The following is a 21,719-nucleotide window of genomic DNA, read 5'->3' as shown; positions in this document are numbered from 1 at the left end:
ACTTCTAATGAGAAGTCATGCCAATTACAATTGAGCTACTTTAGTTTTTTGATGGTTTCTCTCAAACCTTGAAATAGGAATCAAGTCTATAGAAAGTTTTAGTCTTCCAAGCTTTTTTGAAACTTTGACTTTGAAGTCTTGGGAAACTTAAAAGAATTATTTTGGCGTCTACTAAGTTATTAATGAGAGCTACACTCTTCAAATCTTTAAGCTCCGTCTTCATTCTTTTTTTAGTCTTGTATTCTCGTCAGAATGAGAGATGATGTGACTTGGGCCCAAGCTTGTACAAAATTGGACAGGGACACAATTCGTTGATATGGACCTTAATGAATCTTTTAACTCGACTTCTACTCAAGCTTGTCCCAACTTACAATTGTATGTCAAAGTAGACTATTGGTCAAGCAATCAATCGTTTTTAGAATCACCATTTGCTCAAAGACACAAGACATGATTGAGATTGCTATTTGTTTGCCCTAAATTCAAGACTTACAATAATTCTTAGTTGGTCTAAAGTCAATAAAATGAGATTTTTTAACGATGACATGATAAAACTTAATTATCCCAAATTTCTCATTCTCTAGATCAAAGACCAACTTATGCATGTCTCGACTAATCTCACGAAACATCCCACTTGACCCTACAACATTTGAGTGTTACATAAATTCATAAGAAATTAATTTTTAGGTAGGTAGACACTATGGATTAAACCTCTAGGTAGGTAATGAGACTTTTTTTTACCACTAGATCAACCTATGATAGTTATCTAAAAAGGAATTTTTTTTTTATTGATGTTGAGCAAATTATAGTGCAGTGGAGTAATTGGGTACGAGGATTTGAAAGGCAGCCAGAAAAACGATTCTTTGCTCCCTGAATATGGATAGATTTGATCATGTACTATCTAGATAAAGGCTCTTAAATATGCAGATTCAGATGACCTGTAGTCTATGTGTAGATATAACGCCCTGTGATCGGTTCAAAACAATAACAATGAAGTAATCGATCCATGCACCTGAAAACAAAGGAAACCTGAAAAACAGCACAGTGGGAAAGAGAAGCCTCATAACAAAACAAACAACTATAAATGTTCTTAAAATGGTTTTCAGGGTAAGGGATTTTCCTAGTGAAAGTACACCTGAGAAAGCAGTAAAACATGTATTTGAATAATCACTGTCACGATCATCTCTAGAGACGGCTTGAACAAGGAAGTCAAGAATCATTAAAACTAAGAATCATAGGAATCTCTCGCCTATTGATGGCATAATTTAGGACACCTGAATCGTATATGATAAAATAATAACAAAATCATGAAGGAAACAACCTGTGGATCTACAAAATTGGGTAAAGAGGGATTTGAGGTTGAAGAAGATGATATTAGGTTGGAATTCTCCCACAGAGACGCCAAAAAGCTCCCTCGTGAAAAAGAGATTTCTCAAATACCCAGATGTCACGTACAAGCACCTAAAATGAGTAGAACATAACATAAAATCAAAATTGTTGATATAAAAGACAAATTATAAAGGAATCATGATAAACCTTTATTTCTTTCTGTTAGTCGTTGGGAGCTAATTTAGTGTAATATTTATTTTTAGATATTTATTGTGCATTGTAGAATAAAAATGGTAAACAAATCGAAAGAGGGAGTGAATATGATATAATTTGGACGGTATAACATGCACTTGCCTCCTTAGATTTATCTCCAGCAACGACAGCTCCTTCAGAATTATATGCTTCAAACTTCTACAAATGCAAGTTTATATCAGTGAGCATCTTCATAAGAAGAGAGATGCTTACAAGACTTCAAGGAAATCAAATTTACAGAAATATTTGATGAAACATAGACCTTGTTCAAAATTACAAATAATTTGAACTTTTTCATGGTCCAAAGGATGTTCTCAACGCTGTGGTTTCTAGATGCTCCTATTCTAGGGCTGCCTCAATTCTTTTTAACCTTTATTTTGTAGCCTTTCTTGGGATGTTTTAAGGAAAACGTCATTTACCTCATACTTTGCCCTTCATTACCTCCTAAGACAATTTCTATGAATCAACACGGTCAACAAAGCTCTTTTATTTATGGTTGGTAAGGAATCAAAGGATTTACCATAACAAATATCTCCCTTTGGCTCGATCGTTTGGAATCATCATGATCTAGGCTTTACCTCGGTGCTCTCTTTATAAATCTTTTGTGTTTTTCTTGACATGATATTTGTTTAAATTGGAATGCTTTCTTTTTTCCTTGAAATCCTTTTTAATTTTTATTTTTCTTATTATATCAATCACTTGTGAAGTTTGTATCTTTCAAACATTAGCTGATTTTCATATATTTCAATGAAAAGTTTTGTTTCTTGTTCAGAGAAAGAATTAAGTTGAATGAAATTTCATACTTAGTTCAGTCTCTTTAAAAACACAACAGGTACTAACTCTCAGCATACCTGTTTGGCAAGAATCTCAAGGGTAAGCTGTACGAAAACCTTTTCAAGGTCGCTTCGATCAACACCAATCTGTGCATGTAGGGAAACGAACAAATATAATATTATAATCAAACCAAAACAACGGGTATATTTCCACTTTGAGGAATTAGCTAGTGAGCATATGGATGATTTCGCTCTTACCACAATAATTTAAAAAGCTCTACAAATGCAGTAGAAACTACATGGCTTGGACAAACCATTCTAAATTTGTAAGTGGTGCTTGTGGCAGAATGGCAGCATTGGACTCAAAAAGAGTGAAGGCTACACTCTTTAAAAATGCAAATACACTGTGATCACTGTAAATAGCTTGAAACATTAAACTCGTGGGTATAATTAATGCATGTGGCTCTCTCGAGTGAAATGAGCATTATAATAGTTATGAGTTTCATCATTGTGGAAATTACAGATATTATCCCCACACGCCAATGGGTTAAAAAACAAAAAGAGAAAAAGCTCAACTGCTGTGAATAAACAACAGGGATAGTTGACAAACACCCAAATATTAGAGACCAGACCATCACGTATATTTAGCCAAAATAAATAACCTTTCACTTTTTTTCTTCAATGCAGGCATGACCTTTCAAAGTTGAGTAACTACACAAGTAAGGAGGAACTTGACAAATGCATGGATAAGACAAACATAGTTGTGATGATTATAGTACTTGCCAGTCTAGCTCGTAATGTGCGGACTTTGACAACTGGAACAATCATTTCCCAGTAAACTTTGCTCCATTTAGATTCTCTGAGTTTGATTTCATTCTTCAATGCCTGAAGGTTAGACCAAGGTATCAAGTTAAATTCTGCATCAGTTACAAATCCAACAAAGAATTTGTTTCCTTGACAGAAAATTGAATCTGTATATCTAATACATGAGAGCAAGTAAAGAAAACGTGGGAAAGAGAACTCAATCTCAAAGCAGCCATAAGATGAAAAGCAAAAGGAAAAGGTGATGCGTACAGAATACATATTCTCTGTGACTGCTTTCCTCAACGATGTTTTGTCACCATTTGCTATTAAAGTGTTTATCTGAAGATTGGAGAATGTGCAATTCAAGGATCAACAATTTTAAAACAAAAAAATGGTAGATAAAATGAAAAGGTAGGCATCTGGTCTTTGGTAAACAAACATGACCTTTTCTTCTTACACATCACAACATTCGATTGAAGAAAACCAGAAAATGATCAATTACCACAGCAATTTACCAGCTTTCATTAAAATAACTCCACAACTTATCTTTTGTAAGCAAGTTCCGGAAGGCAGAAGAGGGAATTGTAATGGAATTATAGAACTACATAAGGGTTATGATAAAGTAATGTTAACAAGTATCCGAGGGTGATGACCTTCCAAAACCCCAGCTGAAAAAATGGCTTCAGAAAATGATTTGTGTCATGTCCCCATTCCCATGTATTTCTCCAAGAAAATTAAGGAAGCAAAACCAAACTTTTTTTCTTTTTTAATATAACATAACAACTTTACAGTACGTAGCAAAAGCATTCTCTTAGACCATAAAGAAATTTACACTCTTCAATATCCAACCAAAAATTATGAAAAAGTTGTAAAAATAAATTATGCAAAAGCCAGATAGGTTCTTTTTTTCTTGTTTTTTTCTTTTTTCTTTTTGTTTTTTGTTTTGTAGGTTCTTTCCCCAGAGGAAACGGTTGTCAAAAGAATCAAAAGCAACTATTGGGCCTTACAATCATCAATTTTCATCCACAAGTTATGAAAAACCCAGGTAGGTTCTCTCTACACAGTAATGAGAAAACAGTTCTGAAGAACTTTCTGAAAGAGAAAGAAAATGATGATGTGTTTCACAAAGCACTTTGTAAGCCAGTATTGTGATACAAGAATCTGGAATACCTCTTTATATAAAATGGCTGCCTCTTCGTAAAATTGTTTCTTTGAGTACCCCTTCTTTCTTAATTTTGCTATTGCATAAGCACTTTTTAGCTGTAAAAAAAAAAAAAAAAGACACCATCGCTCTTTTAGGCACAACCCACAACTTAAACAGCCTATATCTATTACTTCCACACATGAGCACAAATTCTAGTCTAACAAATTAGAACAGAAACGTTCAAATCAGAAAACCAGCCAATGTATATTGAGGAATTTTTTTTCAGGTGGTGATCAAGGGATAAGTTCTATTTTTATGAATAACAAAACTCTTCAAACTAAGAAAATAGCTCAAGTCAAGTAAAACAAGGCCAACATAAAGGTCAGTTACAAAAATGATTTGCCAACAAAGCTAGAAACATGGAACCTTAAAAAAGACCAATTAATAGTAAATAAGATAATTAGCTTTAAAATCACCAAAGATTTTATTTCATTCTCATTAGAAATCTTTCCTCTATGTATTGAGCCTTTATCCAATATATCTCAATATTATTTATTGGAATACAAAATAATTTATTGCACCCAAATTTAAAAAGACCAAGCATAAATCAAATTCCTTTCAAGCTTTTAAGAAGTTCTATTGTTCCTCCAAACCTAAGACCCCCACAAAATTGCACTCTAGCTCGCCATAAAAAGTCCTCTTCTTGCAAAAGGGAGGATGAAGAAGGAACTTCTCAATCATCTCACTATGACCTCTTAGGTCAAACACCTCAAAGGAACAAACATTAGATTGAAGCAAAGTTATAGCTCCAAAGAAAGACTATGATCTAGCTAAATCTCACAATAATTATAACCAAGTAATGGTCAAACTATAAACATAACTCTGACTTGAGCTCCCTTTCAATAGTAATAACAAGGATCTCCAAATTCTTTTCCTAAGTTAAAGTTTAGGTGTCAAAACTCATGATCATACTTGTCCAGAGCATGCTGCTCGTGGCCACATACCCATAACAACCTTTTTTAGCTCTTTCATTCAGCATACTAGTTTAGCTTCCTTTCCTTTTTGTTAGTATATGACTCCTTGCTACTTGCCATGTGCAAGAGTGAGATCCTTCCTAACTTGATTGTATGGTATCAAAGGTGTTCATCTTATATGCTTTCTAGCCTACAAAAAATGTTTTTTCAGACGTTTTTGAACGATTACCAAAACCTATTTCTTTAATCCCATTTTCTAAAACTGCTTTCTCGAAATGGAGGCTGAACGATAGGCTCGTCGTTGCACCAACATCCCAAATTTGAGTTGGTTGACTTGCTCAAGGGCGATAGCAAGTGCCACACGGTTACTTTTTGAGTATGAAAGAAGTGCGCGGACATCTTACCCTTTTCCTTAGGGTGATGCTTCACTTGCTTCACCCCAGACGCACAGGAAGTAGTCCCTAAAAGCCAAAGCAAGGAAGAATCAACCCTTACCCCTGCCAGAAGTCCTCCTCCCTTAACAGGTTTCTGAAGAAGCTATACCAAACCATTCATTTGCATTAGATAGAAGTTGGAAAATCACTAATGATTTATTGATTCCAACATTCTTCTGCATCAAAAACCTAATGGGTTTTCTAGCTTGCCCCCAAGCAATCCCTCAGCAATTCCAAATCCAACCTCTCCACCCGTGTTCCCTTATGATCTTGTACGCACATTCCACAAACACCCTCTCCATCTCATCTCCCTCACCAGTACTTCCTTCTGCCATGCAAGAATGAAAAGATAAATTCTAAACCTTAAACAGAAAAGAAACCAGGAAAAAGGAAGAGGGAAGTAGAAGACTCAACATTGGGCATTGCAACATTAAAATCACACTGCTACATAAGTTAACTCGCAGAATAATCACTTTTTTTCTAAGAACTTGCAGTTGCAGCAAAATAGCTCAAAATCCAAAGGCTGAAATGACACAATTTCACCTCTAAGATGATATCATCTTTTGTTCTTTTCCAACCACTTCTTGTGAACCATCTGACACAGAAACATCAAAGGTGCTCAAAACATGGCAAATAATGACAAGCTCCAAAAATACTAGTAGTGTAAAATTGAGTATTTTGTAAATTGTTGCCAACATAATTGAAATTATAACAAGTCTAAGGAGGAGAGTGTAGAATGAGATCATATCAAATATCATAAAATAGTGTTAACAAGTTCAACTAACCTTTGCCAAAATGGGATTTGCTGACGAGGTGAATAAGGTTCATAGATGAATCCAGGACTTAACATGGAAACTTTGAGGGCAACCTGCAAGCATGATTTAACAAAAGTATTAAAAGACTTTTGCCAGGAAATGAAAGACTAAAATATTTGACAAATCATTTTCAACGAAAGATGGTGAAAGAAACTAAAAAATGGAAGTTCTAACAAGGTATCAAGTCTTTACGCTTGTAATGTCAATCATGCCATGGGTATTTGTTCATGTTTAACACAATTAATTAAGTAATTTGTAAAATAAATTTTAACAAGATAACCATAATTATCGAGCAATTGATCATTTATCCTGCTGGAACTGAGTTGAAAGAACAAAAACGTCATCAACAGGCAAAAATAAACTCACCTTTTGACGTGCTTGTGGAGGGGCTTTTGCTTGCGTTGTCACCAACCTAACGCCAATGCCATGCGAGAATACTGAAAACTCGGCAGCCTAAGTAATTTAAAAAATTAAAAATAAAATAAAACGATGAAGAAGGAAAAAAAGAATTTTGATGAACCGGAAAAAAAAAAAAAGAATACCATTAACAAAAATTTTATCACTAACATAAATCTTGGTGCATTGAAACAAAAAATGGAACAAACTGGTATAAGATCGGGAAACTACCACGGCAGAACATACGATCATTTTATGTCCCCGAGCCAGTGAAAAAGCAGAGTGACTGTTACTGAGGAAAGAAGAAGTTTTCTGAATACCCAATTGACTAACTGAACCAACCAAAAACCATATCAATTTAAAGCAAATTTCTGCAACTAAGTCTGAGGTAAGAAAATATATCTTTTTTTTAAAAAAAAAAATCATCAAAGTTACCATTTGTAATGCCACATGAATAGTTTGCTGAACTTCCAATCCTGAGCATTAAACAATTTCAAAATAACACTGTTAGACCAAAATGAGAAGCTGAAACATACGCAATTCTCACTAAATAAAAAAATAATAATAAAGAAAATACCCTTGTCAATGAAGAAAATGAGAATAAAGAACAAAAATTCCAATAATAATCATACAGCAATTAGGAGTATGTAAAGAAAATAATCTACATTCAAGTAAATGATACATTTCATTTCCAGCCTTCCAGCAGAATTGTACTTTTCCCCACCAGCTAAACAATCATTGAATAAACACCTTATACTAAAAAACAGTCATTTCCTAGCTGAGCTTCCTTATCACCCAAAAATAAACTATTCCCAGATTTCCATTTTTCCACACTTATCACCCACTAAACTTTCTAAATTCCCAGAAAACAAACACAAAGAACACAAATTTACACATACAAATACTTACGGAGAAGTAAATGGACGAATCTTTGGTGTGCGATACAGAGTTTGGAGTGAACGTAAGGTAATGAAATTCATTTTAAATCCCAAATCTGAAAATCTGTGTGACAAGTTTCTCCGATCATGAAAAGTGGGAATTGTTGAGGTGGAAGAGAGGTTTTAGCCGGCGAAGGGTTTATCTTTGGGCCGTAAATGTATTGGCCCAATCTATTCCTTTGTGTTTCTCTCTCTCTCTCTCTCTCTCTTTTTTTTTTTTTTATCAAACCAATTATTAATAGTAAAGGTATATACGTCTATCGACGGTGTCGATTTTTTAAAAACTCTCATTAGAAATCGAGTTTAAAAGTCTACACATGATATTCGTTGACTAATACCAGAGATTGAATTAATTGATTTTGTTCTATAAAGTACAGACAGTGTGAGTATCAAACATTGATACGTGTCTGACACACAAGCTAGTGTGTCGATTATTTTAGGACATACTAAGATATATCAACTATACGTCAAGGACAGTTCATATGTCACAGATTTTAAAAAATAATATCCATTTATTTTAAGTTGATTTAGATTCATTGTTGAACCTAACTTTTTGTTTTTTAGAATTATGTTGTTTTTACACTTTGTGTATAGTAACACATTTCACCCTCAAAACTTACAACCTTTTTGGAAAAAGAATTAAAAAAAATGCCCAATATATTACTTGCTTCTTCTTTCTAACTTCATCAACCATGGTGGCTTCAATATATAATATACATATTTCCCAATATGTCAAATTAGTCATATATATATATATATATATATATATACAAAAATTGTTTCTTTCAAACACTATTTGTGTTGGTGTTGAGAATATAAATATGTTGAACTATATGCACATTTTGACGTACAAATATTTAATTCAAAAATTATCAAATTAGCAGTAAGAAATATGTATCGCATAAATAAATTAAAAATCATTCATGCAGTGACGATAATCTTAAACAAATAACGATAAGAAGAGAATTTTTCCTTTTTTAGATTTTGAGATTAAAATAATGTGAAAACCAGGAAAATGAGATGCAAAGTATACGATCATCAAAGATCGATAGTGAAGGGAAATTGTATTAAAAGAAACATGAAAGATTCAAAATCCAAATACAAAATGAAGGAAGGAAGTCCAACATATTCAAGTCTCATTGATCATTTTGAATCCTACAAAATTAGCATAAATAAATGATAATAACAATAACCCAAAAGAGGTCTCTATAATTTCTCAATTCTCAATAATAGCCAAGCAAATAAAGTAAAATCAATACATTGAGTCTTCCTTAAAACATTTTGTGTGTAAGAATTGAGCCAAGTTTGAGTGTATGTAAGAATCTCAACAGTTCTTGGAACCAATGAAGAATGTTATGAGTCAACCATACCGCCCTCTGACACTAAACAAGTATTCAAAATTTCAAATGTTATAGTTAGCCTCGCACCTGTCAAAGGATATTCACTTATTGCACTAAGTTTCGAAACGATGACCATCATGCTTTCACCAATTAAGTGTGCTAAAGGTCAAGTCATGCTTTCACCAAAATTGGGCAAATCCCTACATTTCCTCTCCATCCCATCCACTTCAGTGTTTATACCCCATAAAAGAACTATAAGCATCGATGGATTTAGATGCAATTGATTCTAACAAATTGAGCAAACCATACAATAAAACTTCAATCTGTATCGTGGATCTAACACAACAAAAAACAAGACCTTCATGCTCGATATTTAGAAAAAAAATCTAATATACCTCATAAAATTTAAACTACCCAAACCAAGAACCTAGTAAAACACAACTAATACCGGTTTAACAAACTAAAAAGATAACGGCAAAGTTGGTTAGATTGCACCTTTGGTTCCTATAATTTGGAGAAAATTTAAGTTTAGTTCCTATAGTTCGGTAAAGCTCTCATAAATAGTCTCTATCGATAGAAACTACTTATGAGGATCTTATCAAACTATAGAAATTATTTATGAACTTTTATCAAACCATATAGACTACGTTCTAAGTTTTTTAAACTATGGAAACGAAATTAAAACTGATTGCAAAAGCATGAAACAAAGATATTTCCAATCTAATACATATATATAGCAAGCAGGTAAAACCTTGCTTTGAGAGAGTTTAATCTAAATTCCTATATAATCTAGATTACAAGGATAAATTTTTTATTTCAGTGCTTACCAAAAATCCACAGGAGACGCTATCGGCAGAATTTTTTTGATAACCACTTCTTTCGTGTCGTGACATCCATCGCAATAAACACCTTGGCCTTCCTTTCATCTTCTAAAAGTTTACAAGCTTCCAAAAATAACTCATCATCCATGTCTGGCACACTTTGGAGTGCAGAAACAACATTTTCTATTGAGTAATCTACAACATTTACCACATTTTTCATCAAACTTGCCTTATTACTACCTATTTCCTGCATCTCGTCCTTGATTCTCTTAACCTTTTTGTTGCCAACAGAAATTGATGGAGTGGTAGATTTTAACCTCTTTCTTTGATAAGATACTTCACATTCCCTTCCATGAGATTTACATTCTGAAAACAAATCGCTTCTACAAATTTTCCGAGTGCCATCTTCAACCTTTACATTCATACTGGAACTACCTAATCTTTCATCTTCAAACTGGTCTTCATATATCATGCACAAATCTTCATACCTATCAAAGCTTCTGCCTCCTCTTTCACTATCATTAGCAAGCTCCTGCAGAAAAAGAAATTAATTGAATTGGGCATGTTTATGAGAAATGGGAGTTTGCTGCACCCACAACACAATTTACTTTCTGCCATTGATATCGAAGTGTTTTCAGTGTCGGGAAACACACAACCCATTTTAGAACTCAAGAACACGGCTGTACAATCTATAGAACAAATATTGTTCAAGTAAGATTGTCACACAACCCATTTAAATATGCTGTTAAGTTTCCACAACGCCTATCTTATCCCCAATATTCAATCATACATGACAAGGCAAATAAACAGGCACTGATAGGAACCGAATAACTAAACTTGTTTCCGAAGATAAAAGAATAAAGGAATAAAATTATTCCCTAAGCATTCAGAACCTACCCTTCTAAATTTACAATCCTCCTCTTCCTCCTCTCTCATAATCTATTTACAATCCAGCACCCAGTAACAATTTTTTTGACTTACTAATATTATGCCCTTAATACCCTAATAACATTTCTATCTACCTCAATAGTATTACTATCACAAACCTTAATGTGAGTTTCAGAGACTTCATTATTGGTTGCTGTAGATTGGTGAATTCTAGCACGTGACATATTTTTCTGATCAACCATATGTTGAGCGTCTTTATATTCTTTCTTCAAGGTAAAGAATCGACTTTCAAGGAAATTTCTGTCACAAGTAAGTTTAAATGTCTTGTTAAATGAGGTCACCATCCAGGCCCAAGCATGATCTGTGAACATAGATCCAGTCTTGTTCCCCCTACGTACTTGCTCGAGCATGAGGTTAACATAATGATCATCCATCTCATTCGTCCATTCAATTATTGTCTCATCACTATTATCAGAAAAGAATTGCTCCTCCACTTCATTTACTGGAGAAAAACAAGACAATAAGAACAAAATATTAGAGGCTGCTTTCCCAATGGCAATGGATGAAAATTGTAGAGGTTGTTTCCAAGACTTGAGACCCAAAATAATCAAAGTTAAGACATTCTAATCATTCAATTCCCTAAATAGGCAATTGAATGAACAGAAACTAGATGGGAAAACATCACCAATTCATACTGAGTGACTAGAGAAAGATTATATGTTTTCGTTAAAGAGAGAAATTAACTAAGCTCATTTTGTCTCAAGAAGGGTGAAACTAATCACATGATGTGATGGTTGCAAAAGTTTAATAAAAATAAAATCATAGCGTAGTATTGGTCTATTTGAATCTCCAACAAGTGCAATAACGAACATACACTTTTGGGACGACCTGCAATTGGCTTTCATAAACTAAAATGTGAATTATGCAACATGAATTCACAAGTGACGAAGTTTGAAAACTGCACGTATCTTGAGGAGAAGTACTGGATAATAGAAATTATTCAAGTATTTTTTGAACAGAAAGTAAGCTGGAAAGAGAGAGACCAATATTTACTTCTGGGTAACTGTCGTCAGCATCCACAGAGTTAAATAAATAATGTTGGTGATTTGAAGTATTGTCCTTTCCAAATATCAAGAACAAATCATTAAAATTTGGAAGAGCCCTGCTCTTGTAAAATCTTGCATCTGGATATTCCTGCAAAATCTAGGTATAAGCCTACTTCAAGAAGAAAACTTTAGCGAACTTCAAATTTTTAATGAAACAAGTACCTCAATGTATGCGTCCCAGAGGTCATCTTCTGCAATTATCATCTGTAGTAATTCATCCCAGACAAAGCCATCCTGATTAAGTAGGAATTTCATATCACGGAATCTTTTCCTAAGATTAAAAAATCTACTTTTTAATACATCTTCATCATGCTGAGGCCCAAACTCTGCATTGAACTTGGAAACCATATCATCCCAAGCTTGTTTATTAAATTTTTGGTCAACCATATTTCCAGTGCGAACTTGATATAACATTAGATCAATAAGGCATCTGTCCATTTGTGGTGTCCAATCAGAGCTCCAGCGATAGGTATGGCTAGTTTTGGCATCTTTAAAAATTGAAAACAAATAATATGTAAGGGGAAGTCCTCAGTTAACAAGATCAAATTCTATATTTTAACAAAATCCCTAATACAACTGATACAATTCATTTTACAAATGCTGCAGTATCATCAATTTCATTTTATTGCTTGAGATTCTTTCTTTATTTTTCTCATGTGTCATGTCTGTGTGTGGTTGGGGCTACACGCCTACATAAATATCAGTTTGAATAGATCCCTTTCAGAAGCATTTATGAAAAAGGAAAGAACTCACCCTTCCCGTCACTGGCAATTTCTTGGTCTAAATGTTTCGGCCCCGGCCTACTATCAGGTACTAAATTTCCATAAATCAAGCACAGATCATTATAGCTAGGTATTGGACCAGTTCTGTAAGATTTTGCATGTGGGTGTTCCTACGTTTATAAGGGTTAGACAGTATTAATTGGAATTGATGGACTAGAGGCAGAAAGGAAAAAACTCACCTTAATATATGCAGCCCAAGTGTCACCGTATGCAATTACTAAATGCCGTCTTTCATCCCACCAAAATCCTCTCTGTTTGAGAATATTTTTCAAATCATAGTATTTCTTCTCCAAACTTTTGAAATGCCTCCTAAAAGAATCTTGGTTAAATACCAGTCCAAATCTTTCCTTGAACGAGGAAATCATGCTAGTCCACATAAGATCATCATTGTAATCAAATTTCTTCACTTTACCCACAGCCTCCAGCATGAGATCCATAAAATAACCATCCATTTCAAAAGACCATTGCATGCTTGAAGAATATCTATCAGCATGACATTGGATTTCTTCTTCTTCTACAAGTAGGACATTTCCAATTTTAGAGGAAAACAAATTTAAAGATGCCATAAAACAAGAAGTTATGGTCCTACTGTCAATAATATTGCATTGAATGCATTCCAGCAACAGATATCACAGATAAACATTGTTTTTAGTATTTAGAGAGAATAACAGCTATTATAAATATGTCTTCCAATTAAAAATCTCTTTTACGATCACCTATAGGTGCTATGGGGCTCCCCTCTATTTCATATCAAGGGGTCTCCCCTCTATTTCATTTATTCAATGAAATGTTTCTTCTTTAAAAGAAATAAATATCATAAATATATAAGATTAGTGTGTAGTTAAGAAACACAGATACAAATACATATTGTGACTATGACACGATAAAGACATTGTAGAACATCCTTTTTTTCTTAAATCTAAGACATGGGCATGGTCCACGGGAATGACATGTTTGACATAATATACATTTTTTATAAGAAACAATTATTAAAATATACATTTTAAAAAATATATATAAATACATTCTTCACTTTTATACAAGAAGAAAATTTAAAGTCAATATGAATACAAACTTATATCCTAAAAGGAAGAATTTTATGCATTCCCTTCTTGAAATTGATTGTTTTTGTCCGATATTATTATTATTGTGTATCTATTTAGTTTGCTTAATAAATGTTCAACGCACCTCTAACAGCGGTAGAACCCACATTCACCTTGTACAACTAGGGTCTAACACATCTCTATTGTGTTAACAAGTATTTGACATGTGTTCAACACAGGTCCAAGTGTCCAAGACATGTTGCCCAAACAAGAAATCAAATTCATTTTTTTCTGGCTCTGATTTAAAGCACTTTTAAAATAAGACTTGCATGGTTTAAATTACTACTTTTGAAGAATAATTGAGTTTCAACTGGGCATTATGCATTACCACTATCCTCAGGTGCACATTCAAAACGCTCCAATTGTTGCATATGGTCACAATGCCCATTGCTCATTGTATCATCGTAGATCAGACACAAATCTAGAAAGTTTAGCAACGTCCTTTTCCTGTATACATGGGCATCTGGATTTGCCTATATTGTGGCAGTAATAGATATAAAATATGATATTAATTGATCTATGAGAACAAAGTTAAAAACAACTATATACCTTGATATAATCATCCCACACACCGTCATCAGCTACCACCATTTGTTGTTTCTCATCCCAGGAAAAGCCTCTGCCTTCAAGTAGATTCCTTAAATCAATATAGTATGTCTTCAATTTCCTATAACGATGTTTCAAGAAACTCTTCCTATGTTGATAGCCAAATTCAGCATTAAAAGGAGTGATCATATCTTCCCATGCTTGCTTCTTGAAAGTACCATTTATCCTACAGCCTTTTCTCACTTGGTCAATCATAAGTTTCACAAGGTACTGATCCATAGGAAGAGTCCAGCCTGTTCTCGAACTCTCTTTATTCACAGGGGCAAGGCCATTCATGCCAACACCTACAACAGTAATGTTAATAACTACAGTTCACCAAGATATGATGGTTCTTTAAACAACCAAACATTGCAGAGTTAATGATGAAAATACTTCCTTAATTACAAGAAGAAATAAAAATGACACAAAAGGATGCTGCTGCATCTAAGCAACTTAGCACACCATTGCCAATGGAGAATAATTCTAACATCTAGAAAAAGGGGTGGGAAAACTTCCCGTGATCCATCAGTTAATAAATCTTTCGTTCATTTTCTCCTATAAAATGCAGGACTTGATGACATCAAAAAAACAGATTTATCATCACCCCGAACAACAAAGCAGACAGCAGGTAGTGGTGCTTGACCCTGAAAAAAGATCAAGGCAGGAAACGTGTTTCTCATCTCCACAACTAAATATGTTGTATGAATAAAATCTTTACTGTAGATCTTTAAGTTTTCATCTATTTTCCAGATATGTAGAGCTCCATCTATAACTGCAGTGACACGCCTGAGTAAGAAAAAAAATAAACTAAAATATTTTCTTCCTTTCTTTTGTGATCCATCTCCTCAAACTCGACTACCCCACAAGCATAAATACACGACAACAGAGGCAGGCTCCATACAGTTTAAATCTGCAAGCTAGATGTTGTATTTCAACAAAAATTGCACAAATTATATAGGTATCTTAAACTTAAAGTACGCAAAAACACACCTATACATAATCCCATAATGTCATCATCAAAATCTAAGTCATGGCTTGACATACTATATCTCCCATCAGCAGCAGTATGTGCATATATCAAACACAGATTATTGAAATTTATCAGAGGTCTGTTTCTGTATGACTGAATATCTGGATGGGCCTGTAAATAAGTAGTATCATTTAATATCACGTTTATAATGAAGATAAGAAAATGTCGGTCTAAACATTACTCACTCTGATGAAGCTGTCCCAAATATTATTCTCCGCGATGACCATTTGTCTAGCATTATCCCATGAAAACCCTTCATTATCAAGGAGATTCCTTATGTCATTAAATTGCTTCCACAAATTAGTGTACCGACTTTTTAAGATATTAATGTCATATGGAGACCCAAATTTAGCATTGAACATCATCAGCATGTCATTCCATGCTTGCTTATTAAATGTATGACCCATTCTGTTGCCTCTATGCACTTGATTCAACATAAGATCAATAAAATGTTGCTCCATTGCTGGAGTCCAATTTGTCCCCAAACGATCACTGCTGATATTGGTTTGGTTATTCATATTTTCGACCTGCAAATAATAATAATAACAAATATCAAAATCCTAGCTTTTCCCTTCTATTAGATAACATGGGGTTCCATCTCAAAAACAATTGACAAAGAAAGAGTAACTCATCTATATCTTTTAAGGAGTGCAAGGTCCCTTGATTTTTTCAATGTGAGATTCTCGACATTCCCCAACATGATGGTGCCTCTTTTTGGGTTCACCATTCTTGATCGATCACAATTTTTTTTATTGAATCAAATACTAGTTAAGGCTTCATGGGATTTGATACCATATTAGATAACGTGGGAATGGGTTCCATCTCAAAACTAATTGGCAACGAGAGAAGTAGCACATCTATATCTTATAAGGAGTGTAAGGTCCCTTGACTTTTTTCCCAATGCGAGATTCTCAACATAACATCAATGACTTTAAAAATGGCTCAAGAACCAATTAAGTTGTCAGGGCATCATTCCTAACTTGAACAAAGTTGCAATTTGCAATTGAAACAACCATTAGGATCATAGGCGGTATAACTTAGGCATCAATTATATAAAGGCATCAATTATATAATGTAGGATCCTTGGCAGTCTTTAAAAACAAAACTGAAGAGGACAGGCAGCAGAAACCAAGGTGAAAGAAAAAACTACAAATAGAACAGTAGAATCCGAATTTCTCTTCCAGTTTACTTGCAAGAAGTACAAAGAAGAAAACAAAGTTCAGAGTCATGAAACCTACTTAATATCGAATTAACAAAGATGGTCATTGAAATGAAATTATAAAAAGTATAATTCCAATAAGTTTGTCGTTAAATGCTAAAAGAAAGCAGGAAATATCTTATGATTTTGCTATAAACAGAAAGAAATTTGCAAAAGTGTCCGAGTGAAAACCTCCAAGTGAACGAGAAGAATGCTGCAAATTGGAGAAGAAGAGAAGAAGTCTGTGGCTGTTCGACGGATTAGGAACCGACGGTGGAGCTTCCAAATTTTGAGTTTCCGATACGAAATTGGTGATCTTCAAAAAAGTTGTCATCAATTTCACAAGTTCGAAGAAAACGAAAGAAAAGTTTTTTTTTTCTTTGCTGCTTTTTGGAAATGATAGCTGATATGAATAAGACAATAAGAAATGTGGATGCTGTCAATTCACTTTCACTAATTGTAGAGATTGGAAACATTGGTTTTGTTATTTATTTATTAGTACCATATTCATCTTTTTTATATCCGTAATTGTCTGCACCAGCTTATGCACACCTCTATCTCACGGCACAACATGACCCTACATTATTTGAGTATAAAGGAAATTCGTAAAAAATTAACTCTAGATAGGTAGCTACTATGGATAGTGGCACGTACATTTTAGTCGTTATCATATATCAAATGTGGGTAATTTGCTTATGAGTACTCATCGATCGTTTTACTAACGATTTTGCTCAATTTTACTAAGGACCAACCACTAATGGTTGATTTGTTATTTTTTAATAATGAGACGAGTGATTAAGTTTTTTCAAAGTTGGTAAGCTAAACTAAAAGTTTTAAATAATATAATTTAGGATTAAAAAAAAATTAGATTTAGATGCGATCAATGAATCAAAAGAAAGACAAAAGAATTATCATCCATACACATATTGTTCTTTTTCATTATTAGTAAAAGAGCCATGAGGCTATGTTTTAGTGAATTCATAATTTTATTTTAGACGTGTAAAAACTCACATACCCTTGGCAAACTAAAGATAGGTGAACACCTACAATGATAATCGAAACAACCTTCATTAGATCCACAACTGAAAAAAAGTTGAACAAATTTGAGTAAAAAATGATTATAAAAAATCGAGAAGATATAATAACTTGTTCCTATTTTGAGAATTTCGAACTCTCCACAATCTGAGTGAACGAATTAAATTGAAAGTTAAACATGCATTCTACACACAAGAATATAAAGAAAACATAAAACTCGCAAGAGATGGAACTCTATCACTCTACGGGATATATTTATTCAAATTACAACGTTATTTATACTAAATGAAAGGTCAATACGAAAGGACACAACCTTACCTATGTAGTCTAAATACATCCAACAACCCCTTCAACTACTTACATGAACTTCCATAAATGCAAATACACGAAATAAATATTCTTTTCTTAAAATTAAATAAACAAATCGGTAGATAAGACATTAACAATGTCGATGACCCAAGTATATTTTGAAACTTAAATTGCAACTCTTCACCATGGACGTTCTTCTCGATCTTTTAACTCTAGCTCTTGTCGATGCTTCTTGTGGCATAGAGACTGCCTCATGATTAGACTTGGTGTGACCTGCCATTAGCTTTGATATAAACTTCATTTGAGCTGATTGAGCTTCATTTTCATCTTGTAGAGTCTCATTGCCTCGGCCTAGAGGTTTATGAAAGTCAAAAAAATGCTGTCACCATTTTCCCCCCTGCAGATTTAGTGTAAGGAGATCAAATCATTTAAGTGGCTACCTATTTCAACATGTTGACCACAAACATCCATGATCAAAGTCCTCCAAGTTTCAGCATCAAACCTCAGCTGTCTCTTCTCCATTTCCTCCAATACAAAGCAAACATAATCATCATTATTTTCGCCTTTCAAAAGACCAACAACTAAAAAAGCAAAAGTTTTCATATGAGGACAGTGCCCACTCATCAACATAGCATTCAAAATCTTCATAGCCCCATCAAAGTCCCCTGCATTACAATATCCATCAATCATCATCCTATAAGTTGCTGCATTAGGATCACAACCTCCCACTTGCATTTTAACCAAAACCTTATAAGCATCTCCAACCCTTCCTTCCTTACATAAGTAATTTACAAGAATATTATACGTCACGACATCGGGCTTCAACCGTCTTTTCTTCATCTCATTAAGTAAAGATTCCATCTCGTCAATGTTCCCTGCCTTTCCAAGATATGTCATTAAAACACCGTAGTTCACAGGTCGTAGTTTACAACCATGAAACTCCATATCAAACATCAACTTTTTTGCTTCCTTGTATTTACCTATGAAGCACCATCCTTCCATTAACAATGCATAAGTAACAGCATTTGGATGATGTCCTTTCTCAGTCATGTTCTTGAACAAACACAATGCTGTGTCCATTTCACCCTTTCTACATAAAACCCCTAAAAAACTATTGTATGTTACAACACTAGGTTGAACTCCCTTCTCGAGCATTTCGTCGAACAGGTTACATGCTTGTTCCCATCCACCCTTCTTGATCCAACCCTTGATCATTATATTATAGGACACTGAATTAGGACGAAAGCCCATTTCATATGCCTGTTGAAAGATTTCACTTGCTTTAGAAAACTGGTCACAATCAACTAATGTATTAAGCAATACATTAAAGGACTGCAGAGTACGAAAGCAATTAAAGGAAGGCATTTGGTGGAAAAGCTCAATACCTTTCTCAACCAAATGAGCTTTCCCATAATGTTGAATCAAAGCGACGAAAAGGGTCTCATTGCAACGAATATTCCTATTTCGTAAGTGACCAAGAATCGTCTCGACAGCTTCAAATCTACGAGAACGAGCCAATTTGTAGATGAGAGATGAGTAGGAAGGATAGTGGTGTTTGAAGCCCTTTTCATGGTAATTCTCAAAGAGAGCCAATGCCTCACATGGATCCTTCACCTCTTTAACATCAGTGACAAAAGGAATGGGTTCACGGAGCTTTCGACGTTGTTTATGATGATTCTCAGAGTCAAATTTGTTTGTACTGAAAGTGCTAAGCAATTGGAAATGTATTAAGCAAACATTTCGGTGAAAAATAAGTAAACTCGATCGCTTGATCAATTTCTGTATCATCGAACTAGAAATGCTCAATTCAGTACTAGCAATTTCTAAATCATTCCTTAATCAATTTATGATGACTCATATCATTGAACTGGAAATTTCTGTTCCATCCCTTGATCAATTTCTGATGTGTCATATCGTTGGACTAACAATGCTCGAATCGGTGAACCCAAATAACTTATTTGAAATACTTTTTTTTGCCCAATGTCTGTATCTTGACTTACAAAAAGCTTTTCACCCTTAACTACCCATCAGAACAGACACAAAAATCTGCAATACATAAAAGAAAGGTCTAAATCAAGACAGAAAATTTCTCTTGATAAAAAAAAAAAAAAATCTTTCCAAGTAGCAGATAGCATAGAGTATAGAGCATCAAAGAATCTAAACTCAACAACCCCATTGGCCATTCCAAGGAGGAAAATGAATAATGTATTGAATTGAACAACATACTGGACTGTACAAAACATCGATTTTCCTTCTACTACCTACACACAATGGCTTGGTATGAGTCTAAGACTGCTAACAACAAAAACGAAAACAGAGAGTCTTTGAAACTGACCGGCGGGAAGGCAAGGCAGAGGCACGGCGGCAAACGGCGTAGGGAAGAAATGGGGAGAAGAAGGCTTTAGAGTTCGTTTTGTTGTTTTACTTTTCTGATGTTTTTTTGTTTTTTTTTTTTAATATATATTTATTTATTTTTGGGAAATATTAGATTTTAACATTAAAAATTATTAACAAATATTTGAAAATATTTTGTTTTATTTTATAATATTTAAAAATAATCATTTTAATATTTGATTTGAAAAATAACAAAAAGATTTTGTATTTTTTAATAAATAGCAAAACTAATAACTTCGACTAACAAATTGATTTATTGATTTTTGGTTTTTAGCTTTTGAAAATTGTCCGTACAAACACTTATTTCACTTCTAAATTTTTTACTAGGTTTGAAAATGAAAAATCATGAATCAAGTTTTCTTTTAAAACCATTAAATTTTTTATTTTTTATTTTGATTTTTGAAATTTAGGTCTTTATCCTCTCTTCTTACTAGAAAATGTATTTTTCTCGAGTAAAAGAGTTAAATTCTAAGTCAAATTCAAAAAAACAAGTACAAGGGTTTTTAAAATTATTTTATCTGTTTTCAAATTTTAACTTGATTTTTGAAAATACCAACAAAAAGTAGATTACAGAGGTTAAATGAGTGTATGTTTAATTTTTCAAAAAACTAAAAATAAAAAATCAAATCGTTACTGAACAAGATTTAAATGATTGTCAAACAAAACACAAATGATTAGAAAGGAGACCTTAGTTCTTAGTTCTTAATTGGTATTTAAAAGTTAAGCTCATTCGATCACTTTATTTGTTTTGTAATCCATTTTATACTAATGTTTTTAAAAACAAAGTCAAGTTTGAAAAAAAAAGATTTTTTAATTCTCTAATTTTTTTTAAAAATGACAAAATTGCTAAAAAATATTTACAGATATATATAAAAATATCAAAATTTACGTACGATAAATTGTGAAAGATCGCAATTACAATACAAATAGGAGCGGTATTACTATATTATTATGTTGCTAATGCCAAATTGAAATATAACGGAATGTGTCTATGGAGAATAGAAAAATAAGATAAGTAAATGGAGAATAGAAAAAAAAACAAACAAACGAAGGATTCTAAAAGGAAGTATTCATCTTTCTAGTATTCGATACCAGAAAAATTTCTTTTCTTGTTCTTGTGTCCGAATAATAAATTAAAAAAGAAGTATTCTTATCTCGTTCGTCCAAAATCCCTATTCTTAGTTTCAACTTTTTCCCGTTGATCATAAATTTCTTTTAATATTTATGTGTTGTTTTGCTCTATTTAAATAACGAGTAAAGAACTAATGTGAT

The 21,719-nt window shown here is 33.4% G+C and overlaps 3 protein-coding genes across 5 annotated transcripts; all 3 read right to left on the bottom strand.

Annotated features, from left to right (window-relative positions):
* Window positions 1-1,060: 1,060 nt before the first annotated feature.
* LOC103492196 (uncharacterized) lies at window positions 1,061-7,994 on the bottom strand. 2 transcript variants are annotated; one of them, XM_008452461.3, is made up of 12 exons: window positions 7,828-7,994; window positions 7,354-7,394; window positions 7,150-7,250; window positions 6,889-6,975; window positions 6,493-6,575; window positions 6,251-6,302; window positions 4,326-4,415; window positions 3,426-3,494; window positions 3,135-3,236; window positions 2,430-2,498; window positions 1,681-1,737; window positions 1,061-1,458 (listed from the first exon to the last, which is right to left on the bottom strand). In XM_008452461.3, exons 1-12 carry the CDS (start codon window positions 7,896-7,898, stop codon window positions 1,372-1,374), a joined length of 909 nt encoding a protein of 302 aa, XP_008450683.2. In that variant the 5' UTR covers window positions 7,899-7,994; the 3' UTR covers window positions 1,061-1,371. The 2 variants fall into 2 exon arrangements, with proteins under 2 accessions (XP_008450683.2, XP_008450685.2); XM_008452463.3 differs by having other exon boundaries at window positions 7,150-7,210; window positions 7,828-7,976.
* A 1,859-nt stretch (window positions 7,995-9,853) lies between these two features.
* On the bottom strand, window positions 9,854-17,122 carry LOC103492194 (L10-interacting MYB domain-containing protein-like). 2 transcript variants are annotated; one of them, XM_008452459.3, is made up of 11 exons: window positions 16,902-17,122; window positions 15,697-16,038; window positions 15,472-15,622; window positions 14,446-14,786; window positions 14,225-14,369; window positions 12,973-13,307; window positions 12,765-12,903; window positions 12,174-12,499; window positions 11,949-12,099; window positions 11,064-11,407; window positions 9,854-10,549 (listed from the first exon to the last, which is right to left on the bottom strand). In XM_008452459.3, the coding sequence occupies exons 2-11, from the start codon at window positions 16,027-16,029 to the stop codon at window positions 10,043-10,045; spliced, it is 2,772 nt and encodes a 923-aa protein (XP_008450681.2). In that variant the 5' UTR covers window positions 16,030-16,038; window positions 16,902-17,122; the 3' UTR covers window positions 9,854-10,042. The 2 variants fall into 2 exon arrangements, with proteins under 2 accessions (XP_008450681.2, XP_050937237.1); XM_051081280.1 differs by lacking the exons at window positions 15,697-16,038; window positions 16,902-17,122 and having other exon boundaries at window positions 14,446-15,125; window positions 15,472-15,621.
* An 822-nt stretch (window positions 17,123-17,944) lies between these two features.
* Window positions 17,945-20,465, bottom strand: LOC103492193 (pentatricopeptide repeat-containing protein At1g07740, mitochondrial; the record flags this gene model as incomplete). The annotated part of the gene is made up of 3 exons (XM_051081279.1): window positions 17,945-18,404; window positions 18,494-19,761; window positions 20,389-20,465. Coding segments are annotated over 3 exons (1,566 nt in total), but the record flags the coding sequence as incomplete, so codon positions are not given.
* Window positions 20,466-21,719: the final 1,254 nt, after the last annotated feature.

The sequence above is a fragment of the Cucumis melo genome, chromosome 2 (genome assembly GCF_025177605.1).
Source record: "Cucumis melo cultivar AY chromosome 2, USDA_Cmelo_AY_1.0, whole genome shotgun sequence".
Lineage (NCBI taxonomy): Eukaryota > Viridiplantae > Streptophyta > Magnoliopsida > Cucurbitales > Cucurbitaceae > Cucumis > Cucumis melo.
This window is presented reverse-complemented; position numbering and strand designations above follow the sequence as displayed.

Coding starts and splice junctions, on each gene's coding strand:
- LOC103492196 (XM_008452461.3), bottom strand. CDS start 7,898: ATGAATTTCATTACCTTACGTTCACTCCAAACTCTGTATCGCACACCA. Junction 7,251..7,353: donor TTCATGTGGCATTACAAATG/GTAACTTTGATG, acceptor TGGTTGGTTCAG/TTAGTCAATTGGGTATTCAG. Junction 3,237..3,425: donor TCACAGAGAATATGTATTCT/GTACGCATCACC, acceptor TCTAACCTTCAG/GCATTGAAGAATGAAATCAA.
- LOC103492194 (XM_008452459.3), bottom strand. CDS start 16,029: ATGAATAACCAAACCAATATCAGCAGTGATCGTTTGGGGACAAATTGG. Junction 12,500..12,764: donor AATTGCCAGTGACGGGAAGG/GTGAGTTCTTTC, acceptor CAATTTTTAAAG/ATGCCAAAACTAGCCATACC. Junction 10,550..11,063: donor TCTCTGAAACTCACATTAAG/GTTTGTGATAGT, acceptor CTTTTTCTGCAG/GAGCTTGCTAATGATAGTGA.